The sequence below is a fragment of the Pteronotus mesoamericanus genome, unplaced genomic scaffold (assembly GCF_021234165.1).
Source record: "Pteronotus mesoamericanus isolate MK-2021 breed Mesoamerican mustached bat unplaced genomic scaffold, CSHL_Meso_final scaffold_125, whole genome shotgun sequence".
In the NCBI taxonomy this organism is placed as follows: Eukaryota; Metazoa; Chordata; class Mammalia; order Chiroptera; family Mormoopidae; genus Pteronotus; species Pteronotus mesoamericanus.
Genome location: NW_026555304.1, coordinates 5737222 through 5758679, shown reverse-complemented (window position 1 = coordinate 5758679; position 21458 = coordinate 5737222). Strand labels below are relative to the sequence as shown.

General features: G+C 41.9%; 1 protein-coding gene across 2 annotated transcripts in view; it reads left to right on the top strand.

Annotated features, from left to right (window-relative positions):
- The window catches only part of SYK (spleen associated tyrosine kinase), an 88011-nt gene that overhangs the window by 44594 nt on the left and 21959 nt on the right, over positions 1–21458 (top strand). The window contains exons 4-9 of one of the 2 annotated variants that reach the window (XM_054588040.1): positions 5866–6004; positions 9138–9219; positions 9590–9624; positions 11255–11323; positions 19903–19990; positions 21211–21388. In XM_054588040.1, the coding sequence (XP_054444015.1) occupies positions 5866–6004; positions 9138–9219; positions 9590–9624; positions 11255–11323; positions 19903–19990; positions 21211–21388 (591 nt within the window). The remainder of the gene's footprint in view (positions 1–5865; positions 6005–9137; positions 9220–9589; positions 9625–11254; positions 11324–19902; positions 19991–21210; positions 21389–21458) is intronic. The other variant, XM_054588042.1, reaches the window with a different exon arrangement.

Genomic DNA, 21458 nt, shown 5'->3' with positions numbered 1-21458 from the left:
AAGCTGTACCTTCAGTTGTGTTTCACAAGATGGATCCAGAGGAGATGATATAAGCAGTGGTCCTCAACTTTCTGTGTGTGTGGGAACCACCTGGAGGCTGGTTAAAGGTACAGATTTCTGGGTTACCTCCTCCTTGAGCTTTTAACTCACTAGGTCTGGGTTATGGCTAAAGAATTAGCATTTCTAACAAGTTCCCAAGTGATGCTTATGCTACTTGTCTGGGGACCACATTGGAGCCTGTTGGAGATGCCTGGTACCTACCTAAGCTAGATTAATAAAAGCAATCATTTGAGATTTTCAGAGTTCATTGGATAGTCTCTAACCATATGTACACTAGAAAATTGTCACTTCTGAGGCTCCTGTAACACACCCCAAAATTTGACTGGTTGATACACATACCTTAATGCTACTCCGATTTGTAGAAACTTAAGTGCAATAGTAGAGAAACTCAGGCCATGAAGTCCAACAGGACCAGCCACTTAACAGCTCTGTGAAGACAACTTAATTAATCTCTCTGACCTCAGTTTACTCAGTGATAAAATGGGGAAACTAGTGTTTTATTTGAGTTGTCCTGGGGATGAACAAAGTAATGTTTATAAACAAAGCCAGTGGTGATCAGGTATCGGTGCTTCCTACAACACAGATGCTTTTCTTTAATCAGTTCTGGAAAGTAGCTACTTTTTTCTTCAAACATTACTATTGTTTTTTTTTCTTTTTACCATGTATTCCTTCAGAAGCTTCTATTAAACATATGTATTAGATCTCAGTTTATCCTCTACATTTTACTCATTTTGTGCTGCCTTTTCTCTGTGCCCTACATTATGGTCATATGTTTAAATTTGCTTTCCAGTTTATTAATTTTTTGCTTCATCTATGTCTAATTTGGTGTTAAACTCATTCACTGAATTTTTTTCCCACCAATTAGATTTTTTTTCTCTTTCTACTAGTTATATTTGTTGTTGTTGCTGTTGTTTCAAATATCCCTGAGCATTTTTTATGGTATCTTATTGCTTGCTAGTTTTTGTGATTCCATCTTTTGTTTCTTTGATGATTTCATACTTAGTTCATCTATATTCCATGCCTGATGACTACAATACTGAAAGTCCTTGGCGATATAAATCTCTATCTCCTGCTCTCCTTCTCTCCCTAATCCCTCTCCCATAACTCATGTTTCTTATGTTTTTGGTGATCTTTTTGAGCTTGTACTTGATTAATATTTATCATTGGGTATCTGGAGCATCCTACATTGAGAATGCTGTTCTCCAGGGCTGAAGAGATTATCTTCTTCACAGGTGTGTACTGTAATGTGGGAGCTTCATGTTCAGGTGTGTACCATGCTGCCAGCCCAGGATGTTGTCCCTCTGTCCAGTGCTGATACTGGTATGAGGCCAAACTCTCTCTCGCTCTCTCTCTCTCTTTTTTTTTTTTTTTTTGCTCTTATTTGCACTTATCCCTGCTCAAATTTCAGCTCGCTTTTTGCTATATACTTAAATTTAAAAAGTAAATGTGGATTTAGAAAATATTTTGTCCTTGTTCATTGATGAATGAGACAGCATATAGCTGACTTGAGCCTCAGATGTGAAAATAAAAGCTAAATTCTACCAGCACCTTTATGTGCTGTGATCAAAGTACACCATTTTATTTGACATGTGTGGTTCTGTAGCCGCAGATTAACATAAATAGTCCCAACCTGTCTGAAGTAAAAAGTTCAAAGGGGTTTGTGGACTGATGTCAATATCAGTTCATTGGTTTGATCAAGGTCCCCATGAAGCTGACAGAGAAGAAGAGTGACCTAGTTCCACCTCTTGAACTAGTAATATCCAGGGAGATGGAAAGGGGAATTTGTGGTACAGTGTTTAAAAAGGCAGGTGTGGGAAAGAAGCTTGGCATGGCCCCAGATTTGGATCTGTGTTCTGTACTGATCTGCTTTCACTATGTATATGGAATGCATGTGTGCCTAAATTTTGCTATGGTGAAAACAGTAGCACCCAGAAGTTGCATTTTCTTTTGTCTTTAGTGAATCATTAGGGCTGGTGCCTCTCCTGAGTTAGGGGCCTCTCATCCTTGCATCAGCATGCACACTGTCCAGCATGTCACTCCCACAAACTCTCCCCTGCTCCCCAGCTGTTCTGTTCTGTCTGCAGCGGGCAAAGTTCAATGTCCCATGACGTTGGTGGGTGGAGGCTGCCTTGAAGTTCCCACCACCTTCGAAGTCCTCACTTCCCCACCCGTGTCTGGGCATTGCCACCACCCATTCTGTCCAATTCAGGCGGGTATGTGGCTCAGCCCCTCCTTGCAGAACCACCACTCTCCCCACCTCACCTGCTCATCACAGAGCCTAAGGCTATCCACCTTGAAGGAGGGCGGCTTCCCTGTCTGATCACCAGGAAGCATATGCGTGCCACATGACATCCAGACGTCTCAAGGCTAGTGAAGGCAATTTGGCAGCCTTGCTCCAGTTCAAAGCACTGAAATCCCATGCTCTATAATAGCAAAACACAGATCTGTTGTGAGCTTGGCTCTTTCAAGAGACTCATTGGGAAAAAGTATTCTAGGACTTATGTAGACATGTCTGAGGCCACTGACACTGAGTATGGAAGGCAGCAGCCCTAAGCGGAATTGAAAAGACTAGATTTCACCCTTCCCCTCTTTGGGCGCCTATGTGACAAAGTCAGTGAGTGTGTGGAGCAGAGGTGTACTTTCCTGAGAAACGGAGCCAAAAAGGGGAACTGCTTCATCTTCCAAATCAGTATTTCCTGTATTTTAGATTAAAAGTAGCCCAGCCCAGGATCTGACTGCAGCCACTGCAGCCAGAAAACACCTCACAGTTGCTGGCCGTTAATGTCACCAAGCCTCTGGTCTTTGCCACCTACAACTGTTGGGCCTGTGGGTTTCCCTTCTGTGCCCTCGTTTCCTGCCAGCTGCCTGAGGGGTTGTTCAGGCTGCATGTCCGCAACCAGTCCCTGTGTCTGCCATCCTTGGAGTATGTGCACAAAGTAGTTGTCACTGCTATTGTCCTGGGAGCCGGGACAGGCTGTCTGGCTGGAGCTCCAGGAGGGGGGCTCTCCTCCGGGACCTGTGTGTGTCTTTGCAGCAGTCACTTGCCCAAAAGCAAAAAACACTCTATTTCCACCTTGCACCAGCTCAATTTTTATACCTTTTTATTATGAAATATAAAACACAAAAAAGAGTGTGTCACTTTACCTGTGTTCCTTTTGAATAGTTATATAGCCAACACCACTAGAGTCAAAGAAGAAAACATCAACATCTCAGAAGGTCCCTACTCACACCCCACCACTGGACGACACCACTTCCTGAGCTCTTGTATCCAGGATGCCCTAACTTTCTTCCTGTTCTAATTTTTTTAAATATATTACCATCTTAAGACCTGTACACATCTGAGCAAAACCACTTGCTTTTGCCTGTTTGGGAACTTTGTGCATGTGGAATCCTGAGTAGGTTTTATGCTCGTGAAAGTCATCTGTGCTTTGTATCACTACTCTTTGTTCACTTTTTTATTCTATTTTTTGTTATGATATTCCGTTGTATGACTATCTCACAATTTATTCACTTACTCTGAAGTCAATGAACATTCAGGTTCACAGTATTTGGTGATCACAGATAAAACTGCTATAAACATCCCAGCATACTTTCAGGGTACAGGGTACACAAATTTTGTATACGTGAGAGTGGATTGCTGACTCACAAAGAATGAATAGTTTAGAATTCAGTAGAAAATTCCAAATTGTTTTCCAAAGTGGTTAGATTCGCACTCCCACTGGAAGTATACAAAGGAGCTTGTGACCCCCATTCTCAGCAACACTTAATATGATCAGTCTTTTAATGTTTGCCATTTGGAATGGTATGCCACGGTTCCACTTTCCGCTGTGGTCTTAATTGGCATTTCCCAGGTTTCTAATGAGGTGATTACAGCTGTGCTCCTGGGAAATCTGTGATTCTCTGCCTTAGTTTTAATGAGAAACGGTCAATTAAGGCAAAAGGCAAATGGAGTGGTGGAGATTGGACATAAACCTGAAAAGCAGAGCTCAGATCCCACTTACTGTTCCACGCCTCTGAGGTCAAAGATGTGAAGGACTCTAAATCAAGGAGAGCTACATTTGGAATGGCCTGTGGACATTATGCTCCCATCATCCTTTCATGTGTATATGCATAAATTCTTAGTGCTTAATGTTAAGAATTTATATAGTTCCCTGTACTTGCAAACTATCATATTTGTTTGTTGCTAATGCTTATGTGTTGTGATAAACTAAATATAAGTAGTTCCACATTCCACATTACAAAATAGACTCAGTTCTCCCCAATATAAAAATGTTTTGCCTTTTCTATATGGTTGGTTCTTAGTTTGATAGCAGCCAACTGGCCTTCATGGACCATGTGACCAGGAAGTGTAGCTTATGCTTCGGGGTGCTGGCGACCTCACAAGGTTAGGAGGAAGGAGCTGTTGTCACAATGCAGAAGTTTCAGAACTGGCCCTTGCTAAGGCCCAGGAGGGTCTGGTCATGTCCTTCTGCCCACAACAGCTGTCCTGAGCCATGAAGTGTGGAGGAAACCTGTCCATTGTGCACAGCTGAGCACAACTTGAAAAGAACTTTATTTTTAAAACAAAGTTCCCACACCACACAACACAGCTCAGCTCTCAAGTCTTGGGTTAGCTTTTTGAGATGAATCTACAAGACTGAGGACAGGAAAGTGTGAGCATATCTGTTTCCAAAGCATGTGTCCTGTGTGTGACCTCTTGCAGCTCACATAAATGAGGAGTCATCATAAATGTCTCCAAAATACAGCAGTTCCTGGTAGGTTGGCACATTTGAACTCTTGCCTAAATGTAGTGCATTTGGGCACTTAACATTTGCAGCCTCAGTTCCCTCCTTTTAGAAAATGCCAGGGCTGGACAGTGTTCTATGACCTCCGGGACTCACCCTCTCTCAGATCTCATGATCCAAAGGGCTGAACTTGCTAGAAGGGGAAAATGGGCTGAGGATGACAGTGACTAAGAAGCTAAATTGGGGGCCACACCTATTCTGTGACTCTGCAGCACCCCTGCCTGGCCTTCACAGGAGGCCTTGCTTCTCCCTGTAGACAGAAATCCCCCCTCTGGTGCACTGTAGTGTGTGTTCCCTTCTGGTTATTGGACTCACAGTTCTCATTCCCCGGGATAAGGTATGGATGTGTCTCTCAGTGACGCTACCAAGCCATGAAATCAGAGATAGAACAGCGCAGCGTAGCCCTGGTTTTGCCTACCTTTCTCCAACCCTCAGTGAATGATATTTTCTTTCCCAGTGACTTCATCTGAGTGTGTCATACGCAACAGTAGTTTAAATCACAGCCATGACCCACCCTCCCTGCAGAAGGGAGAGCAGGCCCTGGAAGTGGGAGCCCTCACCGCCCCCTCCATCTGTAGTCCAGAAGTTTGTAGTTAAAATGCCTGTGAAACACCCCTACCCTGCACTCCCTGTGTTGGGAGCAGTGCTGGTTGGGACTCTGACCTCAGGGAAGCGAGGAGGTGTGTCAAAGAGCTTCACAGAGCCCCCTGCCCACCCAGCTCCAGGGCCCTGTAAGTCTCAGGTGCTGGTACCCTGAGAGATTCTGCTGAGCCAGGAGAGCCTCGGCTTCTCTTGGTGCCCAGCAGGGGCTCTTTGCCCCCTGAGCCTTGGCTGCGGTCCAGCCCCAGGCCATAGGATTTTCTTGTCCTGAGCTCTTGGTGTCACTGAGCTGTGACTGGGGGCTTGCTGGGCATGGTGGGCAAAGCCCTTGACCCTGAGGTGGAGGCGCTGGGGCCAGCGGCATGCTCAGGGCACTTTAGTGAGGGATGGTCCGGAGTGATGGACTCTTCTTGTCTTCCAGGATCAGGGCCAGGGACAACAACGGGTCCTTTGCCCTATGCCTGCTACATGAGGGCAAAGTGCTGCACTACCGTATTGACAAGGACAAGACGGGGAAGCTCTCCATCCCGGATGGCAAGAAGTTCGACACACTCTGGCAGGTACACAGCACCATGGGAAATGAGAGCCACAGGAACCCTGATGCCTGTTAGAGAAACACACCTGGGTCCCTACCTGTGACCTGCCCAACCAGAGCCTGCTCTTCAACTTCTAGGTGTCACATGCCAATATCCATATTTAAAAAGTGCTGGTCTATAGTCATCATGTTAGGTTAATGAGGCTCTAGCAGGTTCTGTATCTTCTTCAGGGCCAGACAGGACTTGAACCTCAAGGTGATGCTACTCAGGGCTGTGTTCAGAGTTCAACAGTTTAATCCCCTGTACTGGGGACGAGAAAACAACTTTTAAAACAAAGACACACAAAATAAAGGTGTGTTTGACTGGGAAGGAGGGGTTGAGATGGCCAAGCCTACTTTCTTTAAGTAGGGAGAGGCTGAGTTGAATATAAAATGTTGGGTGCCATTTTTGCAGCAAAAATGAGTCTCCACAGAAAGTAAGAAAACTTAGAAAGTAAGGCAGCACTTCCTGTGCTCCTACCATCCTGCCACATGGGACTGTTCCATTCTGCTATAAACAGTTTTTTCTTGACCCAACTATTAGTAACCCTGAAACAACCCGCAATTGGAGAGTTGCTTTAGCAATGTGAGCATTAACTAAAACAGTGCTCACCACTGGTTTCCATGGGGCTGTCACAGGTATAACTATCTTGTCTTTTTACTAAATCACCGCTTTGTGCAGAAATGAAACCACTGCCCATGGCATTTTAGTAAAGCATCCTATGTACTGTAGTGGGGCAGAGAGAGAAAACCAAGGGACTCTGCCACCCGGAGAGCAACAACTACATTGAGCTTTTGTGAGCGAGGGATGTGTGCAAACATCCATACCCAGGTCTGGCCAGGAACCTCATACATGGTAACAGCAAGGAAAGATCCCAACTTAAAATCCCATCTTTTTAAATACTGAATTCAGGGATTCCCCTTTACTTTTGATGCACTTAGAGTAACCTCCAAATGATTTATTTTGGTTCATAATGCTGTAGTGAGTAAAAGAAATGCTGCTTCTCCAAATGCTGGGTATTACAATATTATTCATTATCAGTTGTAACATCAAACTTGTCTTTTGGTTTGTAGCTCATAGTGTATGGCTAGTTATCAACTACAGACTTTGCTTTATTTTAATGGTATTGATTTGAAAGAGCATTTAGCCTATTAAGTAGTCCACTGAAAATTCAAGAGATGAGTAGAGAATGCTGCCTTGCAGCATTAACTTCCCACCAAAGTCTTATGACTCTTGTATGATGTGTTGACAGTGTGCATTTCAGGGCTCGAAGGCTCTGGGTTCCAACACCAGTGCAGCCACCCAGCTTCTCCCCAATGGTGGTTTTTCTCCTGTGCGCCCACTCACAGTTTGAGTCACTGTGCACCTGCAGTGCCAAACATTACTAGTTGTTGGGAAGTTCCTTCCCAAGACTTTGTCCCATATTTATTGATTTCTCTGTCATACTGTAGTATTCAGCCCTAATTAAATTCTTTCCACTGTATATTTTCTAGCCACTTTGTTTAAGAAAGAGCATCAAAAATGCTATAAGTAACTTTCATATTTACAGGTGTGATTTCATGGGTTTTTCTCAACAGCAGAGTAAGGAACCTCTGTGCCCTAGCCCTACCTCGGGCTCTGGTGCTATTTTTTTCCTGAGAGTTGGTAATTATTCCAATAGCATTCCTTCCTTTGGTGCACATAGGCTAAATCTGACCCCTGGCCAGTTTTTGTGTAGTCCTTGAGGAAAGTGGCTTTTATACTATAAAGGATTGTTTTAAGTAAAGGACTATGTGACAGAGATGGTATGTGACCTGAAAAAACCTAAAATATCACTCTCTGGCCCTTTACAAAAAAGTTTTCAGACCCTTAAGTGGGAAATCCCTACATATGTACACCTACCCCCCCACCCAGCAACCCTTGTGGGATAGATTGTCTAAAAACACAAGCATTGAAAGAGATTTTTGAATGACTCCAGAGAAGTGTATGAAATATCTCACCTGTTTTAGAGACCTCAATATTATTGACCTGAGAACATTCTACTGCATTTAACAGAACAGGGAAAGCTTTGGGGTCCATTCTAGTAGCAAGTTAGGGCTGATTATGATTGAAACATTTGTTAAGAGGGTAGCTCTCATGTTATATTCTTACCACAGTAGTTAAAATTTTGAAAAAAGAATGTTACCTGGAAAGGTAAAATATATACATTCAACAAACATTCATACAAGTAGGTAAGTTTTGGGACTGGAAAGAGTACCAACAGACAAGGAAGAGATAATCAGATATGAACATTTTAGCTTGTCTGAAGAGAAAATATCTGTAATGAGAAAAATATTGCATAATTTTGATAAGATACAAATAAATCTACTTGTCATTTATTTTTTAATGTAGAAATTAGACATCATAATCATAACTTTCTGGGAGCCATTAGTCAAGGGTGTCCATGTCCTTTGGGTAGAAGGTTATTTTCAAAAAGGTCACCTTTCCTTGTGTCCCAGCTCCTACATCACCTGTGCTATGATGTGTTCTCTCTGAAACTTTTGGGCTGACTGACTTGGTCCCTCCAAAGCCTTTGCCAACAGCACTGTAATAAAGTATAACTTACTATTTATCTGTTTCTCCACCAAGAAAGTAAGCACTTCACTCACTATCTGTTTCTCCACCAAGAAAGTAAGCACTTCGAGGGCAGAAAATGTGTGTTGTTCACCTGAGTTTACCTTGTCCTCTCTCAGGGCTTAGTGAAGCAGAATGTTTTTTGGATGACTGAATGCTGAGTTCACCTTTATAATATCACACAGATGTAGGATAATACAAATACTGTAAGTGGAACTTGCTACCAAAAAAGAAAGAGTGAGACAGAGAGAGAGACAGACAGAGAGAGGGAGAGGGAGAGAAAGAGGGTGAGTGGAGATGGAGTAGGATCACGAAGGAAAGGCAGCATGTGGACTTCTGTCCTGAGTCTGAGGGCGGGAAGAGAGACATGGGAGGGGTCAGACAAACAAGGAAGTTACAGGCTGACCTTCTTAAGGGTTGTCCTTGAACCACTTTTAAAGTTTGAAAGGGGATTCAGCCACTCCAGGTAGGATTCCCTTTCCTGCATCCATTATTTATTGTACTTTCTCACTTTCTTCTATTACAGCTAGTTGAACATTATTCGTATAAACCAGATGGTTTGTTAAGAGTTCTTACTGTTCCATGTCAAAAAATTGGCCGGCAAACAGGTGAGTCACTAAGGCATTGGAATCTCAGTCTCTTAGAGAATAATAATAATCTGATAATAATCAGCCCTGTTTTAGATTCAGCCTGTTGCAATTCAGGTGAGATGAGGCCTTCCTTTTACTGACTGATTATAAGTGTCACATTGCTCCAATTTTACGTAATATCATTGATCAAGAAATAGCTAACTTTAAAAAGCTAGTGCTAATTGCATGGGTGAGAAAGTTGAGTAAAATAATAAAAAGAAATATTGCAGAAACTGCACCTGCTTTTCAGGAAGCAGCATTTTACAATGACATTGATTGATCAGCTGTGGGAAGGGGATACATGGTGGTTTTCACTGGTAGAGCAGTAATCATCCACTTTTCTCACCAGGAAATGGTCCACAACTTCCAAGTGCCCATCCAGCGGTAAGTGTTACTAGAAATACCACTAGAGGTGAAGCAGTTGTATGTTAGTGCAGTGAAAAGCATTTTTTGGCTAATGGGAGTAGTGGTGATTGTTGTTTTTATCACACTTGATAAACTGGGATTGTTGATGGCAGCTAGAATCAGCCTGATTCCAGTTCCAGGCTAGCCAAATTAACTTTTTTGGTAGGTTAAATTCTGTACATTTACTAAAAGTATACAAAATGACCGTGAAACCCAATGTAAAGTCAAAAATATGCCTCCTGCAGATTCCAGGCTCAGCCTTGAACCCCCAGTATAGACACATGGGCATGATCCACATGACCTTGGTTCGTGTAACAAGTCTGGCATTATGATGTCTTGATGATGTTTTCTGCCCGATTCATTTGGTTAAATCAAACAAGCCATCATTATTAGAAGCCTTGCCCTTTCGAGAAGAACCAGCTTGACAGTAGCTTAGCAGAAGAAGACTAAGGAAGGGGTGACACGAGAGAGGAGCCCTAGGGAAGTGTAGTTTCGGGTACCAGGCCAGAACCCCTCTCCCCTTCCCTGTCCGTAGGAGGCGAGAATGTGGCCTGTCCATACTTCTCCACATGGGTTTGCCCAAAATGTGCCTGATGCTTCTACAGAGAGAGAATCCCATCCCTCCCTCCTCCACGTGTGATGCACTGCTGTACAGTTTTAGACACAAAGCATAACGTGGTTTCCTGCTCTTCCTGGAGGACCTCACTGTGGACCTTTGATTCCAGTTCATGCCATCCATGAAGTGTAACAATTACCTCACTGTGAACTGTGTGCTCTACACCTCACTTTTTGTCTAACCCTTAAAAAAAATATGCAGAGTGCAGAACACACTTTCTGCCCCCATGGGGACCAGGGACTGGTCAAAAGCTGTGCCTGTGTTAAAACTGGGGTCTCTCCAGGGACAGAATCTGCCACCAGATTGGGGCACCTGAAATTTGCTAAACTGTCAGTGAACTTTAGGGTCAATGTCTAAAATAAAGCACCTTTAAGGGGTCATTTTATTTTACTCTCTTCATGGCTCATGGGCCTGTCAACTCTACCATGTGTATGCCTTGAGACAGATTATTTTTCCTCAAAGATAAATTAGTGCTGAGAACTAAAAGAATATCAAGCCCTATATTTAGCCATTTATCACCTATTGGCTCCAAGAAATTAGATTTTTTTAAACAACTTTTTATTGACTGATGAGATACATACAGAAGAAATAAATGCATGTGCCCTAAGTGTTTAACTCAGTGAATTCCCACAAACACATGGGAACCGTCATTGAAGTAACAAAATTGAGCACTCAAATTATCTTTTGGTTTCTTTACAACAATTTACTTGAGTTTGCAACTTAATAATTCTCTATGAAACATGGACCATTTAATGTAACAGCTCTAGTTTTATATAGCCTATTGTGGGAAATAGTACCCAAATGCTCTTCCAGGTCCTTCTGCTCAGGGGCTCAGCTTTTCTTGAAATATTCCCAATGATCAGCTGAGTCACATGGGCAAAACCTGGAGGGTCTGGTTGGTTTATAAAGCATGTTAAAATAGCATGTTATGTACCTAGCCTGTATTTGTTTTCTGAAACATTTACTGTTCCTTTTTGCCATTATGGTTTCTAGACTTGGTCACCAAGTGGAATAATCTCAAGATTCGCATCACGCTCCTTCTTAAAGCCTGCCCACAAAAAGGTGCTAAAACATCCCCTGCTTGCTGTCCCTGACTAAGTGGCAGGACTGAGCCGCACTCAGCACTTGTGCTCTGCCCAGTGGCTGCCCTCCGTGTGCTCTACCCTGCCCCCCGCTCCCACTGCTCTGGCCCCATGTCTCTGCCATGTGTAGCCCTCATGGGCAGCCCACCTGGGCATGCACTGTGCTTTCCATGTGAGTCCTGGACACTTTGCTGCAAAGTCCATCACCTATGCACATGCTATCTCTGCTGATGTGTGCACTTGAAAGTCATCTCGGTCAGCATGATAGATGGGAGCTGATTCTCATGTTGGAAAATCTTTTCCAAGTAAGCCAGGCTACTTTAGAGTTGCCAGAATGATATGTTGCAGTGATAGGGTGACTGATGATATAAATCACATGTTGGTAGGTGGAACACCAAGGTTTTGTGAATACTGCATAGTGAGGGCCTAAGCGTGTATATTTCATAGATATATAGTGCCTCAGTAACTTCATTATGGATATAAATTTCCCACACAGAACTTTAAATACAACACATAAAAAGATGAGATGGAATTATAGGATTAGGAATGCCAGTTTTGTTTATGATGCAGTAAGATTGACATATGATGCATTTTTATATTTTGCTATATGATTGAATTATGAGGGAAATTAATAAGTTCTTTTTTAATGACTGACTTATAATGAATAACCTCCCTTATGTATATGGATTGTTTATTTTCCCTTTCTGTTTTTATCATTGGTGGTGTAAAATTGATTCTTTTATTAATAATTGTTTCCATTTTCATATCAGCTGGTATTTCCCCAAACATTTCAGCATTATCACTGGGCACCAACTCATGAAGCAGATTGCCTAAAGTACTAATGAGAAACAGAAAATACAAGGAGGGACCCAAAAAAAACAGAATTGTCTTCAGGAGGGTGGGCCCCTGTAGCACAGGCTTCTTCTGCTAGGTAAGCGTTCTAGGAACCCATCGGTATCGGTGTACCAGGTGGAATCTCATGAGACACTGTGTTTGGCCTCAGTGAATTTTCTTTGAAGACTCTTTCAACACATTTGCCCATTTCCTGGTGGACAATTTACAAGTGCACCTGCCCACACTGTGCTGAGTGTTCAGCAGTATTTGACCAAATATCAGCATGACCCCCCCATGCCCCACCCTCCCTATTCATCTAATCTTGCCCCAAGAGCAATTTTTTGTGTTTCCCTGATGAAAAAAGTCTTCAATGGGAAACAATTTGCCCATGTGGAAGAGGTGAAACAAAAAACAGCAGAAGCACTAAAAGGCATCAAAATCAACAAGTTCAAAAACTGTTTTGAGCAGTGGGGGGAAAAAAGGTCTCAGTAGGTGAATTTCATCAAATGGAGAGTACTTTGAGGGTGACTAAAGTTTAAACATGTCAGAATAAATACACAATTTTTTATAAATAAATTTTGGGTGTTTTGGGTCCCCCCTCATGAAACCATAAAAGCTCTCAGGTCTTTTTTAGTAAAAATTTTCCCAGGGGGCAATCATACTCAAGACATTCTCAGTCTTGTTGACCATAGAACATAGACCACACAGAAGTGAATTTAAAGTCATGTTTGAGGGGGAAGGTTATGTGATAAGCCTGAATAACAACTTTATTTTAATGTTGCATTCCCAGTCAGTATGGATCAGCCCACAAAAGTGTCACTTCCAGGGGCTCCAGTGAGGGCTGCCCTTGAAGGGGCAACATGTTAGGAGCTGGGGGCCAGGTTGTCAAGGGGATACATTCTCTATGTCAGTGTTTCTTTTGCTCCAAAATTGGGGGTTTGTTTCAAGATGAGGCCCAGGAGGTGATTGAAGCTTTGAACTTAAAAAGGTCCACATTCCCCATGATCCAAGGCAAACACCTCCACAGCTGCCCCCTCTGGCCCACCTGGCCCTGAACCCCTGGCAGCATTCGCCCCTTCCCTGGGAGAGGGCTCCACTTGGTGCCAGGATGGCACCTCACAGGACTATAATCCAGTAGGAAATAAACCAGATGATGCCCCATCAACTAATACGATTCAAAGTGTATTCTGATTTAGGGTGCTTTTCTGTTGTAAATCGTCCTTTCAAAGTTACAATTACAAATTCAGTTCACATTAGTGACTTCCCACAATGGTGTGGCAGTCAAACCCAAAGTACTGGAGTTCTTAATCAAATGCTGCTTTGACAAAGCTTCACAGAATGACACAGGACAGGACACACAGTTTGCCCAGCATCCTATCAGCAGCCTCAAAACTCCTCCCTCCCCCAGCTTTCTTGGCCACTCCACTCACAGGGTTTGCTTGGCAGGCACAGAGAAGCTCCCTGTGGATGAGGGCCACACCTCCAGTTCGCACCCTTGTTTATTCATCATGCTCTTCATAACGGCCCAAGGCATATGTGCCAATGCATAGCCCCCCAGCTCTGGTGCAGTCCCTGAGGTGAGCGGTTTCACTGTGAACAGAGTAGACACAGCATTCCACATTTATCTTAATTCTGTGGTTTGCACGTGTATCACCATTCAGAGTTCAACCAGGGGAGCATGACCAGTTGAAGGTTTATGTATAAAACAAACACGCCCTCACACACACATATGGGTACGTGTATAATACACATATGTACATATATAATATCTACACACGTATATATGTAATGTATGCATATACACCAATACACACATAGAGATTTAACACAAGGACTTGCATTACACAATTGTAGGGGCTACATAAGCAGACCATCAGGAAGGGATGATCAAGATAGGATGGAACCCCTCAGGCACAAATGGAGCTGTCACCCACAGCCAGGGGTCAGTTGTGCACCTCTCACCTTTTTCTCCTCAAAAAGCCTCAACTCTCTTCTAAGGACTCTGGACTGATTTAAGTCAGGCCCACCCAAAATAATCAACTAATTTAAGTCAACTAATTAGGGATTTTAATTACATCTGTAAAATCTCTTCCCAGCATTGCCAAGATCATGGTTTGTTGCAATGGAAGACTTCAGCTCAGGCTCGCCAGGTTGACATTTGAAGAAGTTGGGGTTCTGAGGGGACAAGCCACTTACCCTCCCCCATCAGTGTCCCAGGCAGGCTGAAGCCAGCTCAGGTCACTCATATTGACTAAAGTGAAATCTAGCAAATAAGTTTTAATAGATCTTTAGAGTAAAGGAGAACATGTCTAAAGAAAGTTGAAGAAAATATTAGCAAGGCTACATAAAAATCAGGAATCATGGATAAGAATCATAACATCAAAACAGAAATAGTGAACTGAGAGTAAGTATTTGTAATGATGATACATGTAAGATTGCTATCTTTAATATATAAGAGAGTCTATAAAGCAATAAAAGTTTTAACTATCTATGAGGGTATTGGACAGAGAATGTCAGTAGGTAGATTATAGGAAAGCAAATATAAATAGCCTTTAAGCATAGGCAAAGATGTTCCATTATATAATGAGATATGCAAGTTAAAGCTGTGGGACTCTGTTACATCCACCTGCGAAACTGATCCCAAAGAAAATGGCTTGGGGACAGAGTGGGCGGCAAAAATGTGGTAAATAAGCACTTTCACACTTTGTTGAAGTGTGAAATGATGCCATCTCTCAGAACAGCATTTTCACAACACCCATGTAAATTAAAAGCACATATAACTTAACTCCAATTTTATTTCTAAGTATTTATACACATATTCTTGCATTTATATGTAATCCTGTATATATGAAGTTGTTTATTCCAGCATTGCATAATTAACAATGTCTGGAAATAACTTAAAAGTCTATCAATGGAAAATAAATGAAGTGATTTACAGTAAAGTACATACTATAGGAGGCAGCTGAGAACTAAAATTGTTTCCAAAATCCAATGTTAATTTCAGACAGCAATGCCATATACATTTGTTTGTGCCAGTATAGTATAGAATATTCTGGGAGAATGCAGAAAATACTAGTAACAATAGTTGCCTTGGGAGGAACCAGCGGGTGTCAAGGAGACCCACTTTTCATTGTAAAACCTGTTGTGCCTTTTTAAATTTGCACCTATTAAAATTATTTAATCATTTTTAAAGAATTAAATACTAGAAAATAATTACTCTGATTAATACCGTGAAAATACTTTTCTGGCAAAATAGGGTCTTATTTATAACAGCTTTGAAGTATTCATCGAATTTTCATAGATGCCAGAAATATCAGTAAATAGATAAAAGAATTGTGTGATTTAAGCTATAAATTGAAAGTATTTTAATTGCTGATCAGAAATATTTTGGGAGAACTAATATTTATGTTTTCACAAGAAGGAGGGGATTTCCCATTGTTTAACCAGTTATGAGAAAAGACTGTTGGGAATTATGTCAAATATTTTGTTTAGCTAAGTTATAAATAACTTACTGAATTTGTTAATTTTATCAATATAAATAGTTTTTAATAATTCAGGCAACAAAAAAGTACATGTTAAAGCTTGACTTAAATCTAGCATGTAGGTAGTTAATGAGTACATTCTATTTGAAGATATTTATTAATCAAATAATTTTAAAGCTTATAATAAAAACTTAAAAGCAGGTGTATTTTAAACTTTTCTTTAGATATTAGTAACTTTTCAATACTTACAAATATACCTGAATTTAACTAAGGAATACAAGTATGATTTGCCATCTCCCTGTCCTGCCATACACTTAACTTTAAGGACTGATAGTATTTAAATTAAGAAAATCCCTCCTATTATTAGCCCTGGGATATTTTTGTTTGCTACTATAAGTACATACACCTATCCTTCTGTTAAAGTAGATTGGCAGAGTTTGAACAGAATCCTTAAAGAATTAAAGACAGTGTTTGAGTTCCACATTTCAAATGCATACTCTCTGAGACACAGCATTTACATTTAATCTAGTTAAATGTAGTGGAAATGTGTTCCAAAATTACACATTAAAGTCTGTTTTTCATGTTCTATTCCAACACATACATTGAAGATTGGAATATTTTAAGACGTTTAAATATACAGTTCACTGGGATTCACCTGGGAGAGAAGAAGGGAGAAAAAGAAGCTCTTAAGTCATGCTGGTTTGGTAATGCCAAAGCAGTGGGCCAGACCCTGGAGAAAATGTTTTTATATCATTGTAAAGAGGGAGATTGTATATCTTTGCTTCTAAGGTAAGGGAAGATTAATTGTGAAGGTCAAGTGTTTATCTCCGTGTATCTGAAGGAAACCGCATACTACCCCATGCCCTGGCTGAGGAGGGGGTGCCCTCAGCTGTGGGACCTCATTTCCCTTTGGGACCACAATCATTCCACCAGAGACCAGAGCCATGTCAGCTTGTGGCAGCCAGTATTTCTGAAACCTACTGGGTTTTTTTTGTCACTGCAATTTTAACAAGTATGACTTTACCTTTATTATCATTATTGCCTGATTCAAAAATGTCTTTCAAAAAGTTTAAAAATTAAGGTCTAGAAATGGACATTCCTAGGACACGCACAATAATCCCATATCCGGAAACTCTGAATTAGCTTGTCAGCTCCATAAAAGCAATGTTTTTTCTCTTTTTTTTAACTTCTGAATCCCCACTACTTAAAAGTACACACTCAATGAATATTTGTCAAGTACATTTTCTACTTGCAGTTAATTCTGGGGAAAAAAAGAGACTGGGAACTATAATTTATAACCTAACCTAATTTTTTATTTTGTTGTTGCGGGGTGATCTGTTTTTACCAGAATTTATAAAACTTGGAAATCACAGCATGCTCTTTGCAAGGTAGAAAGCTAAGGTAGCTAGTGCCATCTAGTGGTATTCTGCCAATTAAATTCTGTTTTGAGTATCAACAAAAATAGGAAAAAAGCAATTGTCAATGTTCCTTTATACCTTATGCTCAAAGCAGAAAAGGTGGTATTAATGATAAGGGAAAAATAAATCATCAAGTACAAAGCAGGCTGAATAATGACCGGTGGTATAGTAAAACAACAATATGCTTTTTATTAAATTAAAATTTCATTTAAAAATACTAATCAGTACTGTTATAGTTTACTGTTATGCCTTATGAGATCATTCATCGTAAAGTCTTCAAATTCTTCTTTCCCCAAACATTTGATTTCAGAAAGTTTTTATTGTTGTTGCAAACAGTTTCAAAAAAGATGAAACATGCTTTCACATCTTCATCTTCACCATGAAGTCACCACTGCCCTTTTAACTGACACAACAGGAAACCTCCGGTGTCTCCCATAGAACACCCTCCCAAGTGTAACGCCATCCTCTGTCCTGGTTTAGGCAGGAGGCAAGGGATCCAGGTGGGGAGCTGCAGTGGTCATTGAGGGCAATGTGGGGCTCGGCTAGGCTCTGAAGCCTGTAATCATGCGGTGGTGGTCTGTGGCGGCAGTGCTGAAGTGAAGCCCTGAACCACCTCGAGTGAAAACATGGCCCCACCTTCCACAGGAGACTCTCAACCCATTCGCTATCCATAGTCCAGACAGACTGGGGGTGAACACCCCTCCACCAACTCAAGTATGCATTATTCTGTCCAGGGCAAGTTTGCTGCATTTATCACTACTCATTCCGACTTAGTCCTGAGGCCCTCGTATAGTTTTCAGTACTTTGTTTTACACCCTAGCTCTGTTTTAGTGTTCTCCTCAGGAGTCATATGTCAGATAATTACATTCCAGCTTAATTGGAACAGTGTTTATGAAGTCTACCTGCTCTGGAGAACATTCTCTCAGGATGGAGAGGCAACAGCCCCAGGATATCATCTTAAGCAGGCAGAGGGCAGGAGGGGTTGACGTGAAGAGAAGGTGTATTGGGCCCTCTTTGTGTCTTGGAATCCTGAAGTTTTGTCTGTGGCTCTTGTAACTTACCTACCTGCAGAGAAAATCAGAGAAGTTGAAATGATAGAATGTGAACCAAAAAGAGACTTTTTTAAATTTGCAAACTATGTCTATCTTGGAGTTTGATTGCAGGAGGGAACCAAGCAAAGGTGGGAATGAAGAGCCTTGGGAATTGCTAGTTTCTCCTAGAACATTTCTGCCAAGACAGGGTAATTGTATAACGAGTGAGATGTGAATTCATAGCACATTCAATAGTCCTGTGATCATATGAAAATTTCTAAAAGATAGATTGTCATTTGGAATTATGCACACCGGTTTCCCTCTGTTAATATAGAGACTGAAAGAGAACTCATTTTAAAGCATATGAGTTTACACTTCACATCTTTCATCCATCACATGTCTTTTTGACACATTTTTATTAAGCACAAACAGTGGGCCTCACAAAGCTCTAATGCCATGAATGAATTACTATGTCCCCTGGAACTTAGATTCCATTTTCACACCTGATCTATCATAGCTAATTCTATAAACAATTCAGTAAGAATGCTGAGATAGTCATGAGAATCCATATGGATCCAGTGACATTCTATTAACACATGAAAGCGGGTATCCTTTAGCCACGTCAAACAGGCCTTTGTCGCTATTAGCCATGGCTCTGTAGTACAAGATAGCGTGCAGAAGGAAGCCAAAGTTTAGGACACAAGTGGCCATGTGGTGGCTGTGGCACATTGTGACTTTGTTATTGTACCTTTGATTCCTGGGACTGTGCCGTGAGGAAGGCAGTCAAGGGTACCATTCTGTGCCAGGAGATAAGTGACTGTCTACAGTTCAGCTTAATGTCTGTTTTTTTAAATGTCTCCAACATCTGGCAGTGTCTCATTTCTTCGTGGCCACTTCTTGAACAGTAATAAGGTCAATGGATATATAAAATTTCTACCTCAGCTCACACCAAAAACAAATGGTTTGAATTGTTGTTTTCCCATGAGCTAAATTTAGTAGCAGTGCCCTTGTGGGTGGGTAAGGAACACTTGAGATAGAAACTTTCAAAGAATTACAGGAATATCAAGATTACCTCTCCCCCGCCATGATTTCATGATGCAAATTGATACCAATAACAGCCAGCAAAACTTTGTTTTGATACACTTCAGTTACCTGCTCTGGGTACAAGAAGAATTGCTTTTCTCGGGTTAGCAAGAGGCTTCCACCTCACAGAGTCCACGGTGATGATGATGATCATGATGGTTACTGAGTGTCCAGTGCTACCCTCTGACATCACTCAAATGTCACTAGATCTTCACAGAAGCTTAAGACAGAGGCCAAAACTCCATCTGCATAGATGCTGTGGAATGAGGGAGTGAGTAGAGCAGCCAGTGGATATTTCATCTTTGTTTTAAAATAGCTTCCATATATTGAAGAGAAAGAGTTAATGGAGGAAAATGAATCCAAGGGGATAAAGAATACCTGCAGTATGTTTTGGGAGATGCAGATAGGATTTGAGAGAGCTGTAAGTAGGGAGGGAATCCTGCCGGAATGATTGAGTGACTCCTCCTAGCAGTGTCTGAGGCCCTGGCAGGCTTTGGGAGTTATGGGGTCAGTTGTGAGCTGCATTTGGCCCTCACAGGATCCAAGCAGTTGCCCAAAGAATGAGATAAGCCTTGTTTTTTTCCTGTTTTCTTTCTCATTCTTCCCTTTCTCTTCTCTGCATACATTAAATGTGATTACTTAAAAGTAAAAATTACGTCAACTCAACAGAGTATCAATGGAGAGACATGACATATTATTTGTGTGCTTCAGGCCTCCTCATCTCAGGGGAACCGTCCAGAGAGCTCCATGACGTTCAATCCCTATGAGCCAGATCCAGGGCCCTGGACTGCAGATAGAGGTGAGAGACACCCTTTTAGTCACCAACATTTACTGCTGGATGAAGTGATCTGCATAGCCTCCCTCACAATGAATTGGCCACACTGAAAATGTTCTTCAGTGCTGCTGCTTCAGAAGTCATCTCTTGCAGTACCAATACTGCTCAAAGCTCACATTTTTGATACTGTGTTCTTTGAAAGATGTTTATGTCCAGTAATACATTTCAGCTGAGTGCAGTAATGAGAACCTGAACAGATGTCTGAGCTGTTGGAATTGCAGACATGGTTAGGGAATTGTGGTGGTTGTATGAGGCCACAGAGGCTGCAGCTCAGGGTGACTGCTCTCAATGAACTCAATAGCCCCCTACTGGACTTCTTATCAGAAGCAGGACCTCTGGATGACTTCGGTTCTCTAGGTGACCTCAAGTCATTTTTTTATTAGTGACTTGGTCTGTGCATTGCGATAAAAACCACCCCAGTACTTAGTAGCTTAAAACAACAACAGTTATTTAATTGATCTCTCCTTCATCTGTTGCAGGTCAGGAATTTGGGCAAGGCTCAGTTGAGTAGTCGTGCTTTGGGGCCTCTCACAGGCAGATTGGGCCAGCAGGGGTGAAGGCTGTGGTGAGGCCGGGGGTCTAGGGGTTAGTCAGCATTTACCCCTCTCCACTTAGTGTTGGGGCCTCTCAGCCTGGCGTTTCCATATAACTTGAACCGTCTCACAGCACAGAATATGCCAGGGCAGTTGGGCTCCTTATATGACGTCTGAAACTTCAAGAGCCAGGTTTCTAGAAAATAAGCCTTTTATAACCTCTCCAGAGCATGTCATAAACATCACTTCTGATAGGCTCTGTTAACTGACATAGTTACAAAAGCCACTATGGGGAAGTGACATAGATTGTATCTCTCAATGGAAGGAGGGTCAAAATTTTCAGACAGAGTAAAAGTCACTGCAGCCCATGAGGAAGGCTCCATCTGTCTTTGCCTCTGACATGAAAGACTCTTTATTAATAAACATTAATGCAGGAGTGGGAGTCAAGAACAATGGGCATGAGGGGCTTTTTGCTGCCCCCTTACAAACTGGGTGAGACCATACCTTGAATACTCACTGGCACCATAACTACCCAAAGTGGCCAAGATCTTGAAAGGGAAGCTGTGGTCACACAGGAGGTCGGAGTGGTAAATGCTGGGGTTTTACTAAGGATCCAGCCCCAGGGTTGTATGTTTCTTGACTTTATTGCAGAAACCCAGAGGGAAGCCTTGCCAATGGACACAGGAGTGTATGAAAGCCCCTATGCGGACCCTGAGGAGATCAGGCCCAAGGAGGTCTACCTGGACCGGAAGCTGCTGACCCTGGAAGACAAAGAACTGGGCTCTGGTAACTTTGGCACTGTGAAGAAGGGCTACTACCAGATGAAAAAGTAAGTCAAAAGCTTTGCACCATCACGCCACACTTATTTCTCATGTTGAGTTGAAATGCTAGAAACTACT